The 18,705-nt window shown below is 37.3% G+C and overlaps 1 protein-coding gene across 1 annotated transcript in view; it reads right to left on the reverse strand.

Moving 5' to 3' along the window:
- FZD6 (frizzled class receptor 6) overlaps positions 1-18,705 on the reverse strand; it is a 37,214-nt gene that overhangs the window by 1,995 nt on the left and 16,514 nt on the right. Inside the window, exons 3-6 of the mRNA XM_082675128.1 lie at positions 11,255-11,451; positions 8,278-9,295; positions 5,322-5,470; positions 3,711-4,142 (exon numbers count right to left, since the gene is read on the reverse strand). Coding sequence (XP_082531254.1) covers positions 3,711-4,142; positions 5,322-5,470; positions 8,278-9,295; positions 11,255-11,451 — 1,796 coding nt within the window. The remainder of the gene's footprint in view (positions 1-3,710; positions 4,143-5,321; positions 5,471-8,277; positions 9,296-11,254; positions 11,452-18,705) is intronic.

Here is an 18,705-nt window from a genome sequence, read left to right on the forward strand (position 1 = left end):
AGCTGTCAATATTTTGGCTAATTCGATATTTACCTGTGTTTGGATCACCTATGATCATTTGGAAAAATTAATTAAAGATAATGTCAATATCCTTTCATGTTCAGAAAATAAAAACATTTTATAATCATCTTCATATAAAATTACAAATACCTTTTATTTTTTTTTTCTGCATCTATTGAGGTGATCATATGGTATTTATTCTTCAGTTTGTTAATATGGTGTATCACATTGATTGATTTGCGTATGTTGAAGAATCCTTGCATCCCTGGGATAAACCATGCTTCATCATGGTGTATGATCCTTTTAATGTGTTGCTGGATTCTGTTTGCTAGTATTTTGTTGAGGATTTTTGCATCTATATTCATCAGTGATATTGGTCTGTAATTTTCTTTTTTTGTAGTATCTTTGTCTGGTTTTGGTATCAGGGTGATGGTGGCCTCATAGAATGAGTTTGGGAGCGTTCCTTCCTCTGCAATTGTTTGGAAGAGTTTGAGAAGGATGGGTGTTAGCTCTTCTCTAAATGTTTGAAAGAATTCACCTGTGAAGCCAGCTGGTCCTGGACTTTTGTTTGTTGGAAGATTTTTAATCACAGTTTCAATTTCATTCCTTGTGATTGGTCTGTTCATATTTTCTATTTCTTCCTGGTTCAGTCTTGGAAAGTTACACCTTTCTAAGAATTTGTCCATTTCTTCCAGGTTGTCCGTTTTACTGGCATAGAGTTGCTTGTAGTAGTCTCTTAGGATGCTTTGTATTTCTGCGGTGTCTGTTGTAACTTCTCCTTTTTCATTTCTAATTTTATTGATTTGAGTCCTCTCCCTCTTTTTCTTGATGAGTCTGGCTAATGGTTTGTCAACTTTATCTTCTCAAGGACCAACTTTTAGTTTTATTGATCTTTGCTATTGTTTCCTTTGTTTCTATTTCATTTATTTCTGCTCTGATCTTTATGATTTCTTTCCTTCTGCTAACTTTGGATTTTGTTTGTTCTTCTTTCTCTAGTTCCTTCAGGTGTACGGTTAGATTGTTTGAGATTTTTCTTGTTTCTTGAGGTAGGCTTGTATAGCTATAAACTTCCCTCTTAGAACTGCTTACGCTGCATCCCACAGGTTTCGAATCGTTGTGTTTTCATTATCATTTGTCTCTAGGTGTTTTTGATTTCCTCTTTGATTTCTTCAGTGATCTCTTGGTTATTTAGTAATGTATTGTTTAGCCTCCATGTGTTTTGTGTTTTTTACGTTTTTTTCCCTGTAATTCATTTCTAATCTCATAGCTTTGTGGTCAGAAAAGATGCTTGATATGATTTCAATTTTCTTAAATTTACTGAGACTTGATTTGTGACCCAAGAGGTGATCTATCCTGGAAAATGTTCTGTGCGCACTTGAGAAGAAAGTGTAATCTGCTGTTTTTGGATGGAATGTCCTATAAATATCAATTATATCTATCTGGTCTATTATGTCATTTAAAGCTTCTGTTTCCTTATTTATTTTCATTTTGGATGATCTGTCCATTGGTGTAAGTGAGGTGTTAAAGTCCCCCAGTATTATTGTGTTACTGTCTATTTCCTCTTTTATAGCTGTTAGCAGTTGCCTTATGTATTGAGGTGCTCCTATGTTGGGTGCATATATATTTATAATTGTTACATCTTCTTCTTGGATTGATCCCTTGATCATTATGTAGTGTCCTTCCTTGTGTCTTGTAACATTCTTTATTTTAAAGTCTATTTTATCTGATATGAGTATTGCTACTCCAGGTTTCTTTTGATTTCCATGTGCATGGAATATCTTTTTCCATCCCCTCACTTTCAGTCTGTATGTGTCCCTAGGTCTGAAGTGGGTCTCTTGTAGACAGCATACAGATGGGTCTTGGTTATGTATCCATTCAGCAAGCCTGTGTCTTTTGGTTGGAGCATTTAATCCATTCACATTTAAGGTGATTATCGATGTGTATGTCCCTATAACCATTTTCTTAATTGTTTTGGGTTTGTTTTTGTAGGTCCTTTTCTTTTCTTGTGTTTCCTGCTTAGAGAAGTTCCTTTAGCATTTGTTGTAGAGCTGGTTTGGTGGTGCTGAATTCTCTTGGCTTTTGCTTGTCTGTAAAACTTTTGATTTCTCCATCGAATCTGAATGAGATCCTTGCCAGGTAGAGTAATCTTGGTTGTAGGCTCTTCGCTTTCATCACTTTAAGTATATCATGCCACTCCCTTCTGGCTTGTAGAGTTTCTGCTGAGAAATCAGCTGTTAACCTTATGGGAGTTCCCTTCTATGTTATTTGTCATTTTTCCCTTGCTGCTTTCAAGAATTTTTCTTTGTCTTTAATTTTTGCCAATTTGATTACTACGTGTCTCGGTGTGTTTCTCCTTGGATTTATCCTGTATGGGACTTGCTGCGCTTCCTGGACTTGGGTGGCTATTTCCTTTCCCATGTTAGGGAAATTTTCAACTATTATCTCTTCAAATATTTTCTCTGGTCCTTTCTCTCTCTCTTCTCCTTCTGGGACCCCTATAATGGGAATGTTGTTGTGTTTAATGTTGTCCCAGAGGTCTCAGGCTGTCTTCATTTCTTTTGATTCTTTTTTCTTTATTCTGTTCCACAGTAGTGAATTCCACCATTCTGTCTTCTAGGTCACTTATCCTTTCTTCTGCCTCAGTTATTCTGCTATTGATTCCTTCTAGTGTAGTTTTCATTTCAGTTATTGTATTGTTCATCTCTGTTTGTTTGTTCTTTAATTCTTCTGGGTCCTTTTTAAACATTTCTTGCATCTTCTTGATCTTTGCCTCCATTCTTTTTCCGAGGTCCTGGATCATCTTCACTATCATTATTCTGAATTCTCTTTCTGGAAGGTTGCCTATCTCCACTTCATTTAGTTGTTTTTCTGGGGTTTTATCTTGTTCCTTCATCTGGTACATAGCCCTCTGCCTTTTCATCTTGTCTATCTTTCTGTGAATGTGGGTTTTGTTCCACAGGCTGCAGGACTGTAGTTCTTCTTGCTTCTCTTTATTATATATATATATATATATATATATATATATATATAAATGTATTTATCATTTACTTTTGGCTGTGTTGGGTCTTCATTGCTGTGCACAGGCTTTCTCTAGTTGTGGCAAGTGGGGCCTACTCTTCGTTATGGTGCACGGGCTTCTCATTGCAGTGGCTTCTCTTGTTGCAAAGCACGGGCTCGAGGCACACGAGCTCAGTAGTTGTGGCTCGCGGGCTCTAGAGCGCCGGCTCAGTAGTTGTTGCGCACTGGCTTAGTTGCTCCGCGGCATGTGGGATCTTCCCAGACCAGGGCTCGAACCCGTGTCCCCTGTGTTGGCAGGCGGATTCTTTACCACTGCACCACTAGGGAAGTCTGACAAATACCTTTTAGACAGTACTATAATGTAGTACTAATTGAAACTTAATGGCCTGTATTTTATATGAATCTTAAACATTTCCCTAAATATACAAGCAGCTGTTAACAATTACCACAGAAATGAACATTACTTTTCTATCTGAACAATAAACATCAAAGGGTCTTCTCAATGCTAAGAATTAAACTACGAAATAGCATTTATAGGCAAAACCCAAACTTCCTTGGATTAAGGAAGTGGACATGACATGATCATGTCACGTCAAGAATGCTTTCTTTCCAGATATGTCATGCTTTAATGAAAAATGTGCAATGCAGTATTCAAAAGAGTCATGGTTTAAGATAGCAAAGTCCAAGCTCACCTTCCTTCACTCCGTGCACTTTCAGACACACTGCTCTTATCATTCACATTGGCTGCCCGGCCTTTCCCGTCGGTCTGCTCCCCGCAGAGTTTGGAGCTGGATGCTGCTGGGGAGGCAGGTTCCTCACAGTCCTGTTCTCGTAATTTGGAGGTGCTCGCTCCATCTGCTCTCACCTCTCTCACTGGTGATGTTTCTGGTGAGGTTTGTATTTCTGTCAAAGTTTCCTGTCCTAAGTAATCATGGTTAGTGATTGCTACTGCAGAAGTGCCATGATTTGCTGTAGCTCCTGTGCTGGTTCCCATGGATTTGGAAATGACCTTCAGCTTATGTGAACTTGGTTTGTAGTGCTTCTTTTTGTGTTTAACTTTAGAATTGTGCTTTAAGAAAAACTCACATGACTCCTGTAGTACTCTTCGACTTTCACTGATTGGACTGTAAGAAAATCCAAGGAGAGAGTTTACTTGATAAATGTTAAGTGTTATAACAGAAATCATAAAGCATATCACATATCTTGTGCCAAAAATCCTAATTCATTAAAGTTACGATCTATATGATTTACATTATTTATAAAATCTGGGATTATAAATACTATGAGATATAAGTAGATTGCCATGAAATGAAATCTTTTTGTGCATACACTGTTAGTTGCTTTTGTCAGCATAAAGAGTAGAAAGAAATTAAATAGACAAAATCAGAAGATGAGGGCAAGAAAACTCAAACCAGCATAAAGTAGGGGATTATCTGTATGTGTATCATATATAAATATATTAAATACGAAAGTAAACCAGAGAGAAAGAACACAGAATATAATTAATGGTCTTTGTTTAAATGCAATTGTTTTCTTTCTAACATTCAAGTTTTAGCAAATTATTCTGAAGTTAGTGTGGGTATATAAATACAGGATAGAGATATAATAATAGTTCAAAAAAATTAAAGTCCAGTTAAATGCAATTCTTCAGACTTCAAAAACTTATTTGTGAAAAGGTTCTGAAATTTTTACCACAAAAAGAGTTCATTAATCAAACCAGTTGGGAACAGTTTAAAAAACTCTATACTACATTGTTGACTGTACACAATGTATAACATATATAAATAACAAAATTAACTATTTACTCATAAATGTAAATCTACTATATTGTTACAGAATATTCCATAAGCTCAAATTTTTACCATCTTAAGCAAGGCAAATAAGTGACATGTTAAGTCAGTATTATGTGTAATAAAATTTAAAGGTAATGATTGTACATCACATTTGAATCTATAGACTGCCTTACATATATTTGACCCATTTCATCTTTCATCATTGATAAAAAAGGATAAAATTATTTAAAATTCTGAACCCAAAACAATGAACTTAATGAGAGCAGTAATAATACTAGATATATTATAAGCCATGGAAAGAAAATGCACTTTTTACAAACTTTTCATTCATATTTCAATAGAATAGTACATGTCAAAGACCATCGTAACAAATGCTAAAATAAAGCATATCTCTCCATGAAAAAGATTTCAACTTGAAACAACAGTTGACATAATGAAACTCCAGTACAATGATTTGGTATTTGATCTATTTATTTTAAAACAATGTCAGATAATTCAATAGATTCTTACTCTTTCTTGCGACTTCGTTTAAAAAACCCAGCCCATTCTGTGCATGTCTTTTTGCTTCCAACCCAGAAGACAGCAGAGATGCCAACAATTAATGTCATCAGATATTTTATCATAAATAAAGCCAACTCTGGTCGAGTTTCTGTTTTGGCCTACAAAAAAGTAATGAATAAGAATTTTCGTGATACATTTAAAGTGGAGAAAAGTCTATATAGTCAATGCAAAACTTGAACAAAAAGTATAAATCATTTTGTCTTATTATGAAATGTTTGATATAACATAATATGAAAAGTGCTTTAAGTGTAGTATAGAAGTTCTGAACAAAGAACTTTTATCAAAATATATGGCTAGAAAGGGAAAAATACTTATTAAATATATTTAGGAAGGACCTCTTACATCTTGGCTTGATATCTGGCATTTTTTTCCCCTATAAGTACAGCAGCTTCTTATAATTGCCAAAATATCTGCCTCTCAATATTTATCTTTTCCTTCACTATAATCTATAAAAAAAATACATTTAAACTCATTATAACAACATACTATTTTAGAGTCTTTATGCATTGTTGATGTTTTATTACAAAAACTTAGAGCAAAATAAGTATCAGTAAAATGTAAAAATGTGGAAATTTTGTAAAAATTAAATCATACTTTTCTTTCAAGCATAAACTTTCAAATATTATTTTTTAAATGTTACAAGTATCAAAATACTATATATTATGCATTATATCTTGATTTTTGCACTTAGTAATATTTCTTGGAGACCATTCTAGAGCACTTCATTCTTTTTAAAGGCTGTTCCATTGTGTGGATGAACTATAATTTATTCAGGTATCCCTACTAATAGATATTCAGGTTACTTCCAACCTATTGCCATTGCAAATAATGTTGCAGTGACTATCTTTGTATGTATATAATTTCTCACATTTGTGAACAGAGCTGCTGATAAATTCCCAGAAGGACAGGATCAAAGAGTATGAGCATTTTAAATGCCAGATATTATCAAAATGCTTTCCATAGAAGGTTGAACTAATTGAACAGCAAAGTCTAGAACGTGCATTTTGCCAGTTTCATCAATACAGTGGTTATAAAACCTGTCATAAGCAGAAATATAATTTTATTATAACTTTAATTTGCATCTGTCATAACATTTTTCATATGTTTAAGAACAGCTTTTTTATTTTCCTTTTTTGTGACCCCTCTATACATTCTTTTCTCATTTTTATATCAGGTTGTTGGTTTTTTTCTTATTGATCTATAGGAACTCTTTTTAAATAAGGAAATTAGCCCTTCAATTGTGATGTGATGAGTGAATAAATTTTCCCAGTTGGTCTCCTGACTTTGATTATGGTGGGGTTTTTTGCCATGCAGAATCTGGAAAAAGTTTTTTCCTTAGTCAAATTTAGCAATCTTTTCTTTTATAGCTCCTGCATTTGATATCATAAAGTCCTTCCCCACTATAAGATTAGAATTTTCTCACTTTATCTTCTAATATCGTTTCTTTCTTTACATGAAACGTAATCTTAAAAAATCATGTATCTTGGGCTTCCCTGGTGGTGCAGTGGTTGAGAATCGGCCTGCCAGTGCAGGGGACACGGGTTCGAGCCCTGGTCTGGGAAGATCCCACATGCCGTGGAGCAACTAGGCCCGTGAGCCACAACTACTGAGCCTGCGCTCCGCAACAAGAGAGGCCCGTGCACCGCGATGAAGAGTGGCCCCCGCTTGCCACAACTAGAGAAAGCCCTCGCACAGAAACGAAGACCCAACACAGCCAAAAATAAAAATAAAAAAATTTTTAAAAATAATAAAAAATCAAAAATCATATATCTTAAACTTTTTAGTAGTATGTAACAGTTGCCTTCCCCCCCTAGTTTGCCAAAAATACTGAGGAACCTAGGAGACATTTAATACAGCAATATCACTTTAAGAGAGCTCGCTTATTAATCATATAGTGAAAACAGACAATGGATAACACACTATGGACAGGATGTAAGGCAAATAAAACCATTAACCCCACATATCAGTATGTAAAATAGATTTCACTGTGTTACAGTGCAGTAATTTTCTAGAATATAAATTATGTAAAATAATTCAGCCCACACATTGCTTGATCTGATACACTGTGGTGACATGACAGCACTCACACTCAATATAATTAGTTAATACCATATATAAATATTCAAGAAAATATATAAAATCTATTAAAAACAAAGTTTCTATTTAAAAAAACTCAACTAAAATGCTTTAAGAGATTTTCTATTTTCAGATATTTATTTTTTTTAATCTTAAAATCACCACTTTAATCCAACCAGAAGCATCAGAAACATATGAAACATATTTTAATTGTGCATTTTGTCATAAGAAATGACAGGGTGGTTTCGGCATAAATTCTGTTTTTATAAGCATATACAAGCAAAGTATAAGATGATATATACCATTTTATTATAAACCCAAATAAGGTTTTCCCCAACTAACTGAAGAATTAAAAACAACTACTTCTCTCTCTCTCTCTCTTTTGTTTGGCTGCTCTGTTCAGCTTGCAGAATTTTAGTTCCCCAGTCTGGGATTGAACCCTGGCCCCCTGCAGTGGAAGCACCAAGTCCTAACCACTGTACCGCCAGGGAAATCCTGCAAGTTACTTCTCTTTTTCTCCCTATGACAAGACCTGTTCCTCTGATTCTGTTCTGCAGTACTATTCATTTGCCTTTGCAATCCAATTTAATTTTTAAAAGAATAGCTAAAGGAGACACTTTACTATTGTAACTGAAGCTAAAACTTCAGGAAAGAACTTTTGGGACACTTACCCTAGTTTCAACTGAGGCGTAGGGAACAACTCCCTCTGTCTATTGGATTTTCTCACCTGAAATCTAATTTTATGGTCATGACTAATTCAAAGATATTTCCAGGGAACATTTGCCATGTTAAAATTAAATAGTGAAATAACACAAATGATAGGTTTTACCTGGTAAGGACATGGGATGTGGTACTGACGACAATGGTCAGAGACCCAAGTTATCTCCCAGGTTATCCTGTTCACTTGCTCATAGACGTAACATCCAAGAAGTGTCACTAATGGCACAAGATACAGGCCACTGAAGACTCCAATTCGAATCATAAATTTCTTTAGTTTCTCTTGGTTCCGGCCATCATGTTGTATAACTTGTCGAACATGATTTAAGGAAATAATGCCAGCTAAAAGAAGAGAGAGCCCGACAAACACACAAAGGCACAGTGGCAAGAGTACAAAGTAGCGAGAGGCATCCAGGTCATAAAGGCCGACAAAGCAAACTCCACTAATATTGTCTCCTTCAACTTTGTTCATAGCAAGAAGCATAACGGTCAGAAAACCTGGTATTCCCCATGCAACAGCATGAAACCACACTGCTTTCTGTTCAATGGCTTCACAACTCCATTTTCTCCCAGCAGCTAAGAACCAAGTAATGGTAAGAATCACCCACCACACAGTGCCAGCCATTGTGAAAAAATACAAAAACATAAACAAAACGGTGCAAGCCTTATTTTGAGAGCCTAGAACAACTGTGTCACCAAGTTCTAGTTTCTCATCTGCCTTATTGCAGGCTGTGCTATTGCCTAGCAAGAATCCAATGAAGTACATAAGAGATACAATGCTGTAACAGACAGAGTAATATATAATTGGTCTCTCAGGGTATCTGAACCTCCTAACATCAATTAAAAAAGTAAGGAATGTAAACAGAGTTGCACAAAGACAAAATATTGAAACTATTCCAATAAAACTTTTTGCAAATTCTAGCTCATCACTTTTAAAATACATGTTGGGGCATGGAGGTGCACATTGGTCAATTCCCAGAAACTTATAGCCTTGTCCCCCAGAAGTCTTAAGATGCCTTGGACACCAAAATCCAATGTCTCTTTGGACTTGTTCTGTTTTCTTGTGAGGACTGAGAAACTCTGTGTGTTGATCAAAAGTTACAGGAACAGACTCGTCACAGTATTGTAATCTGTAAAGATTTAAAAAAATAATACATGAAGTTGACATTTTTGAGTCACTATTTTAATACTCTGCTTTCCAACTATAAGATATTTCCTTATGCATTCGTAACTGATGGGAAGACAAATGAGCTTAAACAGATTACAGCTTTAGAGCTGGGGAGAAAGTTTTGAAGTTGACTAAAAACTTGTAGGTGTTAATGAGGCCCCAACACACTAACAAATATATTAAGTATCAGGCAAATGAACATGAAAATTCCCTTACTCAGAAAACAGTCAATTAATAATTGTTAAATAATTTCTGGTTTCAAGACTAAGTACTTAAGAAAGAATTTATCTTGATTGGTATTCTTTAGACAAAAAAATGCTGGCTTGTCTGTTTAAGCATTTGAAATATGTCTTGGGGAAATAAGTTTTTATTTTCTAGCATCCATGAGCAAAGTAGATCAGCCACATAGTAAGGTGATGACAACTAAAATGACTGAAATGAGATCATTTCCCGGATGGAGAGGACAGAGTTCAAGTGATATCTAAGTTCATAAAGAAGGGCAAGAAGAGGAAGGCCGAGGACCAGCTTAACTCACATCACCATTTTGTTGCAGTGTGGCTGTTTGCCTCCCTTGTTTATGGGCAGACCGGAGAGATAGAAAGGGATATTGCTGTTTTGTGCAGAACTTTATCACTGAGTTGTCTCCACACTCCAGAATTATTTTGGAGGATTTACATAGTTTAGAAATTAGTGGAGGTTTTTAAGGAGAAAGCGTTTGAAATATGCTTTAGATAAAAATAGAAAACAATAAAACATATGCCCATAAAAACAACACAGATGTATCTACAAGCTTTTTCAAAAGGTGGTATGTCAGTTTTGTTTTATATCTTTTTAAATAAAGCAATATAACATTACAGATACAGTTTGGACCCTTTTCTGGTCCTATTCTCTTTTCTCTCTCTTCCAAAATATTCATTACTACAAGTTCAGTTTTTATTTCTCCTCATGCATTTTAAAATATTTTACTATGTTATTTTCCAACTACAATGTTATATAGTATTATTTTACAGGTTTTGAACTTTATATAAATGACATTGTGCTATATACATCATACTTTTTTTTACTTATGCTATAATTTTTAGATTTATCCATATTGACAGATGTGGGTCAACTGCATTCATCTTAAAACTGTATAGTAGTATTCTAGTGTGTAAGGACATCACAATTTACTTATCATTCTTACAGTGGACTTTCAGACTTTTTCTCATTTAAAAAAATTACGAATAATGTTACAATAAGTATTCTTGCATACGATTCCTTGTTTGTGAAAAAGTTTCTATAGAAGGGGATCTCCTAAGATGTATGGCATGAGCATCTTCACCTTTACTATGTACTAAGTTGTTCTGGAAAGTGATTAGGTATCTACCAGAAATGTATGAGTTCCACAAGGGTCTGTAGTTTCTTCAGTCTACAGAAAAAGAACAAAAAGGGAGCCACCTTCCTTCCCAGATTTATTATATGAGGTGTCTTTATGTTAGTAGAATATTTCAAATTACAAGCTCCCAACATCTAGAGAATAGGAGATAAAAGTAATCAATCAAGACAGATGCAAAAAGGTCCATGAATTGATAATAAGGCCCATTTCTCCCCAGTTTAGGGCAAAGGCACCATCACACATTCTCATAGAACTATGCACCCTCATTTGTTGTATTAACACAGTTGTAATTTTGCATTTATTTTTATGATTATTGGATTACTCTCTGTTCCTCCCACCCCACTGTGAGTTCCCTGAAAACAAGAACCAAGTCTGGTTTTGCTCACCACTGTTTACAGTGTTGATATATAGTAAGTGCCTAACATATATTAAGTGTGCAGTAAACAGCTGCTGACTTAAATAATGAAAGCCTGTCACTAATATTCTGGAAAATTAATACCAATATTGAAATATCATCAGTAGCTTTCAGCTGAAAACATAATTTACCTGTCACATTCAAGTTCCTCAGGCCATCGGATCCCAAAAGTGTCCATTAATTTTTTGCAGTCAGAATACACTTTCTCACAAAATTTACGACAGGGTGGAACCACATCAATTTGCTCTGTGCAGGTTGGTACAAAAGCTTTGCAAAGGAAAGTTTCAACATTTGGTGAACATTCCAGATTTGCAAGAGGAAGAAAAAGCTATTAAGAAAAACAGTGAGATAAGGTTAGAAAACATTTTAATATAACAAATGAATTTTTTGGTATATACTTTTTCACTTAGTCTCCAAAAGAATCTTTAAATCCCACTCTCAATATAATCAAATTTGAGGAGATAATTTTGTTTAGTTAGACATAAGAACCCTTAATACACAGTGAAATATTATTTTATTCAACTATGCATTTTTCAAGAAGCCATGCTAAATCAAAACAAATCAAAAGTATGAGTTGATTGCTAGATGAAATAGATCATACAAATATTTAATATGTAAGTATATGCTGAAATACCTTAACACTTTACTGTGCATTCTAGAGAATAAAGGAATGTTTGGGGTGGAGGGTACAGCATGAAAAAGGCATGAGGATCACAAGAACATGGAGTATTCAGGGCAAGAAGTCCAATATGACTACAAGATAAGGTCAAAGAGGTGAAGTCAAGGACAGAGTAGAGAGAGATGAGACTGGAGAGGTTCTCTGGACCTGATCATAGACAGCACGGATGACACGCTAAATTGCTTGGATTTAAAAATAATGAGTGGGGGGCTTCCCTGGTGGCGCAGTGGTTGAGAGTCCGCCTGCCGATGCAGGGGACGCGGGTTCGTGCCCCGGTCCAGGAAGATCCCACATGCCGCAGAGCGGCTGGGCCCATGAGCCATGGCCGCTGAGCCTGCGCGTCCGGAGCCTGTGCTCCGCAACGGGAGAGGCCACAACAGTGAGAGGCCCGCGTACCGCAAAAAAAAAAACAAAACAAGAAAAACGAGTGGGATACTATGGGACAGTTGTAAGCAGGAGGTGTCTCTACAGTCTGACAGCTAAGTTTGAATGCTAGCTCCACATTTACTAGTTTTATAACTTTGGCAAGTTACTTAAATTCTCTGTGCCTTAGTTTCTTCATCTGTAAACTGGCAATAATAACAGTACCTGTCTCATAAGATCATTGTGAATACTAAGTTAATAAATGTAAAGCATTTATAACAGTGTCTGGCATACAGGTAAGTACTCAATAATTATTAGTTATTGTGATTACCCTTTAGAGAGTGTGGATAGGTTCTGGAAAAACATGATGGATTGAGCACATATGTTTATCTCCTTTCCCTCCTCCTTGCTTCCTTAGTAACATGACAATAAAGAAAACAAAAGGTACTAATCTATTAGTAAGTGAACAAGAGAAACTACATTAGCATATCTGAGTTTTCCAAAAAACAAAAATGAAACAAAACAACAAAAAAGAAAGCCCTAAACTTTGAGCGACAGAAAGCTATTAGAGGAGTGATAAGTCACTTAACGGGACAAAGCTGGAGTGGAGGGATTCACATGAGAATGAGCTGATTTGCCCTAAAGAATCTGAGAGTCTCAGTTCTTTGAAGCACCAAGTAGCATAAAAGGCTAAAATTGGAGGAATGTTTACAAAATTACTTCCTCACTATGTCACCCCCCATCCCCACCCAGGCAGCCAGATGACCACCGCATTCTACCAGAGTTGTTTCCAGAAGAGACGGCACTAGAGACGTTCTGCACTTGGGTATCAGGCACAGAGCAGGGCAGAAGTACAATCCACAGTGACGAAAGGGGGACTGAGTAAGAGTCTACCTACAGAAACAGGAAGCCCTCATCTTTTCCTGCTCTATTCCTAAAAGGCTGGCAAACAGGCATATACCTACCATCCCCAATCTTTGAAAAAACCCAACAGTCTTGGAGAAAAGACCTCTCTCTACAGATTGACAATGAAAAAGCTAGTCAACCTCAAGCTCACCTTACCATGAAGCCCACCGGTGACCAGTCCCATTCATGCACCCAGAGCTTTTCAGGGCCCCACAAACATGAATGGGCAGCCAAGGATCATCAGGCATTTGAAGAAAGCATCATGAAAGACAGAGACCAAAACAAGCAAGCAGATAAAAGGAAATTTGGAGGAAATAGAGACTATGCAGGGAACAGAAGAAAACAAATCACAAAACAAACAAAACCCTGAAGAGCTTAAGTGAGAAGCTATCGCTTCCATTACAGAAGAATAAGATGCTATGGAAAATTTAAAAATAGTAAGATAGCTGAAATTAAAAACTCTATAGAAGGATTAGAAGATAAAGCTGAAGGAAGAGATGGACAACAAGAGGATCACTCCAAGTGCCCAACTCCTGACTAAAGGACTTCCAGAAAGAAACAAGGAAAATGCGAATTGGGGTTATAATCAAAGAAGAAATTAAGAACATTTCTCAGAACAGAAGGATACCAGCTTCCACACTTAAAAGGTTGGCAGCACACTGCAATCCTGCTACTAAAACATTTCTGGGTAAAATGTCAGTCAATGAACTCTCTTTTACAGAGATCTCTCTCACATTCTCCTCTTTTTCCAAACCTCCAGTTCCACACACCATCCTCTCAGTTGATGATTCTGTTCCTAGTTCACTGAGAAATCAGAAATAACCAGAAGACAACTTCCTTATTCTCTCACAAAAGGTACCAAACCTAACTGCAGCTTATCCACATTCTCTGCCTTCACTATTTAAACAGCTGAACAGCTTGAACTCCTAACCAACCAAGTCTTCCATTTGTACACTGGATCTCTTCCCACTTGTCTAGTCAAGGACTTTGCTCTGGTAACTGTCCTGTCTCCTATTCTTGCAGTAATTTCCCCCTCTGTGTTACAGTGATTCCCCCATCATACAAACTTACTTATTATCTCTCACCATAAAAAAAAAATCTTTCCTTGGGCTTCCCTGGTGGTGCAGTGGTTAAGAATCCGCCTGCCAAGGCAGGGGACATGGGTTCGATCCCTGGTCCAGGAAGATCCCACATGCCGCGGAGCAGCTAAGCCTGTGCACCACAACTACTGAACCTGCGCTTTAGAGCCTGTGAGCCACAACTATTGAGCCTGCGTGCCACAACCACCGAAGCCCGTGAGCCTAGAGCCCGTGCTCCACAACAAGAGAAGCCACCGCAATGAGAAGCCCTCGCATCACAATGAACAGTAGCCCCCGCTCACCGCAACTAGAGAAAGCCCACGTGCAGCAACAAAGACCCAACGCAGCCAAAAATTAAAAAAAAAAAAAATCTTTCCTTGACTCCACATTCCCACCCCCACCCAGCTATTACTTCATTTTTCTCTTCCTCTTTATAGAAGAAACCCTGAAAACAGTTGTCTTTACCCACTTTCTCCAATTCTGCTCTTCCATTTCCTTTTCAGCCCACTCTCCAATCAGGTTTTGTCCCCATACTTCAATGAAACAGCTTGTCAGAGTTACCAATAAACTTCAGATTGTCAAATCAAATGGTCAGTTGAGTCCTCATCCTACTCAACTCTTTAACATTTGACACAGTGGGATCCTGTCCTCCTCCTGAGACACTTTTTTCAATTGGCTTCTAGAATACGAATTTTCCTGAATTTCTACGGATCTCACTGTCTGTTCCTTTTCTGATTTCTTCCATTTCTCAAGTCTCAATATTGAAGAGCTCCAGGGCTCAATCCTCAGACCTCTACCCTATGTATACCCACTCCTCAGGAGAAACTAATCCAGAATCATGGTATTAAATACCAACTATACATGAAGGATTCACAAATTTATTTCTGGCCTCCATCTCTCCTGTGAACCCTAGACTTGAATGACCATCTGCCTTCTGGACAACTCCACTTGGCTGTCAACACATTATCTCAAACCCACCATGTCCAAAACACAACTCAAACCCACTACACCCTATCCCCCAAACACTCCCTTAGTCTCCCCATCTCAGTAATGTGGTACCACCATTCATCAAGTTACTCAGGCCAAGAATCTAAACATTCATCCTCTACTCCTCTCTTTCTCTCACCCCATATCCAATCCATCAGCAAATCCTATTGGCTCTCCTTCCAAAATATATTTCAAATTTGACCATTTCTCACTGTTATTAAGTTACCACATCTTAGCCAGTATATATTTCACCTAGACTATTGAAATAGCCTGCTAACAGGTCTCACTACTTACCACTCTTGCTAATCTTACAATTTCTGTACCAATCCATACTCCTACTGATGTGATTCTTTAAAATGCAAGATTGTCCTTGTTCAAAAGACCCCAATAGAAAAAATTTCAAAGTCCTTACCAAGTCCTACAAGGCCCTAAATTTCCTGGCCCTTAGCTATGTCTCCAGTTTCATTTTGTAACTCCTTTTCTTACTCCGTTGCCACCAAACTGGTCTTTTGCCTCTCAACATTCCATGTATATGTCTGCTTCAGGATTTGCATTTGCTGTTCCCTTCATCTAGAACACTCTTCCACCAGGTAGTCACATGGCTTGTGTCTCTGCTCAACTGGGTCTCTGTTCAACAGTTACCTCAGAGAGGCATTCCCTGCCCACCCTACATAAAAAAGTATACTGTCATTCTCAGTTCCATTATTATATTTTGTATTTCTTTATAGTCCTTATCAGTATGTGACATTTCATTATGTTACTAGTTTATATGTTCACTAGTTTATTTCTTAATTTCTGCCTTCACCACTAGAATGTAAATTCCAGGAACGGAAGGGATTTTATCTTTTTTTTTTTTTTTTACTGCTGTATCCACAGTGCCTAGAACTGTGTGTGTGTAGAGTGATTTCTCTATAAATACTTACTGAATAAACAATAACGATCTAGATCAATGAATGAACAATGACAAGGTATGTCCAAAAATTTCAGAGTATCAAGATAAAGAAAAGATCATAAATATTTCCAGATGAAAAAAACAGGTCACATGCAAAGGAATTAAATTCTGACTATTTGGTAATATCAGATGCTAGAAGGCAATGCAGAAATAATTTCTAAAATTCTGAAGGAATATTACTTTCAACCTAGAATGCTATACCCAACCAAACATTTAGGTGACAGTAAAATAATGACCTTTTTGGCCCTGTAAGGAAGCGAAATTTTTAACTTTCAGATATGCTTTTTTAGGAAGCAATTAGAGGATGTAGTATTCCTAAAACCAACTGAAGGAGTACATGAGTAAACTAGGAAGGAAAATGACCTGGGACTTGGGAGCTAGTTGCTCCAACACTAAGCATGGCAGGGGGAAGCCAAAGCACGACAGCTACGCATTTAGACCAGAAAGAAGTCAGAGCACATTGACAGGAGGACAGACAGCTGAAGGAGGAAGATCTCCAAGGGGATGGGAGTGGGGGATTGGAACTGACAGATTACAGGGTATTCTGAGCATCTGAGATAATTACTGCTATATGTCTAACAGGTCTGCTGGGATATCTAAAAAAAAATTAACCATAGGCACACAGAAAACAAAGCAAATGGGGAAAAATGCAGTTGCTGTATTAACTACGTGGGTGGGGGGAGGTTTTATGGAAATAAATGCAATCAAAGTACACTACTTGATTCAGCAGTGAAAAAAAAATTGTATTAAGAGGCTGAGAGGAGAAGTAAAAGTGATAAAGTAAGAGAAATATATTATCAACTACCATAATGAAGGAAAGACTAAAAGTCTACTGCCTGAAGTTCTAAATTGATGAATCCAAATAACACACTAAGCATATTAGGTAGAATATGGCCTATGTAGCAGAGGAACACCTAAAAGAGTTCAAAGTGGCTGCCACTGGGGAGGAGGACTGGGTGGGGATAGAGAACAGTGGACAGGGATTATTGTTTCTCTGTTAAAAGTCATTAATAATGAGGGTTTTTTCCCAGCTTTATTCAGGTACAATCGATGTACGATAAACTGAACATGTATAAAGTCCACACATTGATGGGTTTTGAAACCATTACCATAATCAAGGTAACAAATTCATCCATCACTACCAGAAGTTTCCTCTTGCCTCTTGGTAATCCCTCCTCTTATCTCCCCTCTCATCAACACCCTCTTCCCCCACCTGTAACCTTCCCTGGCAACCTCTGATCTGTTTTCTGTCACTAAAGAGTGGTATTTTCTAGAATTTTTCACAAATTTATACAGTATATTTTCTTTTTTGTCTGGCTTCTTTCACTCAGCATCATTTTGAGATTCATCCTGTTGTTCTGTGTATCAATACTTCATTCTTTTTAATTGCTGAGTGGTACTCTATTGTATGGCTATACCATAATTTGTTTATCCATTCACCTGTTGACGGACAGTATGAAGTACCTGTGGGACATTTGAGTGTGGATGTCTACTAACAGGAAGTTAAACAAATAGAGCTCTGCAGGCGACAGACTTTAGGTTAAGGATATAGATGTGGAAGTTATCATTATACAAACAGTAACTGAAATAATTGAATGTAATTATCCAAAGAGAACATGTAGAGTTAGACGAAAAATTGGATTCAAAAATCTGATTCAGGGGCTTCCCTGGTGGCGCAGTGGTTGAGAGTCCGCCCACTGATGCAGGGGGACACGGGTTCGTGCCCCGGTCCGGGAAGATCCCACGTGCAGCGGAGCGGCTGGGCCCGTGAGCCATGGCCGCTGAGCCTGCGCATCCGGAGCCTGTGCTCCGCAACGGGAGAGGCCACAGCAGTGAGAGGCCCGCGTACCGCAAAAAAAAAAAGAAAAGAAAAAAAGAAAATCTATAGCTGTACAAAAAAGCAGGGGAAGGGTCTCATCAGTGAGCTATGAACACTGAGACATCTCTGAAAAATAAATAGGAGAATGAGGACTTCTATTTTCAGCACTGTGACCAATTAAATATCTCTGGCCACAACACATTCAGATTCTACATAAGCTGCAACAGATATACATTAAAATGCATTGCTGAGTACTGCATACACCTAATAAAATAGCATAAAATATGTAAAATGAAAAGCAACAAATCTACAAGAAGTGGACAATTCCATGATCACAATCAGAAATTTCAATTCATATTTCTTAGTAAATGAAAGGCCAAGCAGACAAAAAAAGATTAATAAGTAAATATGAGATGTGATTACAATACTACAATTAACAAGTCTCATTTAAAGGGCACATACAGAACCCACACCCAACAATTAGAGGACAAGAGCTGTGGAGGACTTTGGACCAGTGGAGAATTCACCCTGCCCTGATGGGGCAGTGACTGAGCAAAGACAGGGCTGCCACGGTTGTACACTGTATCTCCCTTATCTGAATGGTGCTGAGGCCTAAACCTTTGCCACCTAACAAGAGCTTGTTGGAGAGCAAACAGTAGGGTACTTTTCTCAATTTTCTCTGTCTGGAGGGGGAGAATGCCCAGCTTGTGTGAGTATCCTCCTCTCGGACTGAGGTGGAATAAAGGGAGGCATGGGCAACTGGCAGCATTTACCTCTTTGTTTCCTGTTCCAAGTAA

Source organism: Grampus griseus, assembly GCF_964374135.1.
Source record: "Grampus griseus genome assembly, chromosome: 17".
Lineage (NCBI taxonomy): Eukaryota > Metazoa > Chordata > Mammalia > Artiodactyla > Delphinidae > Grampus > Grampus griseus.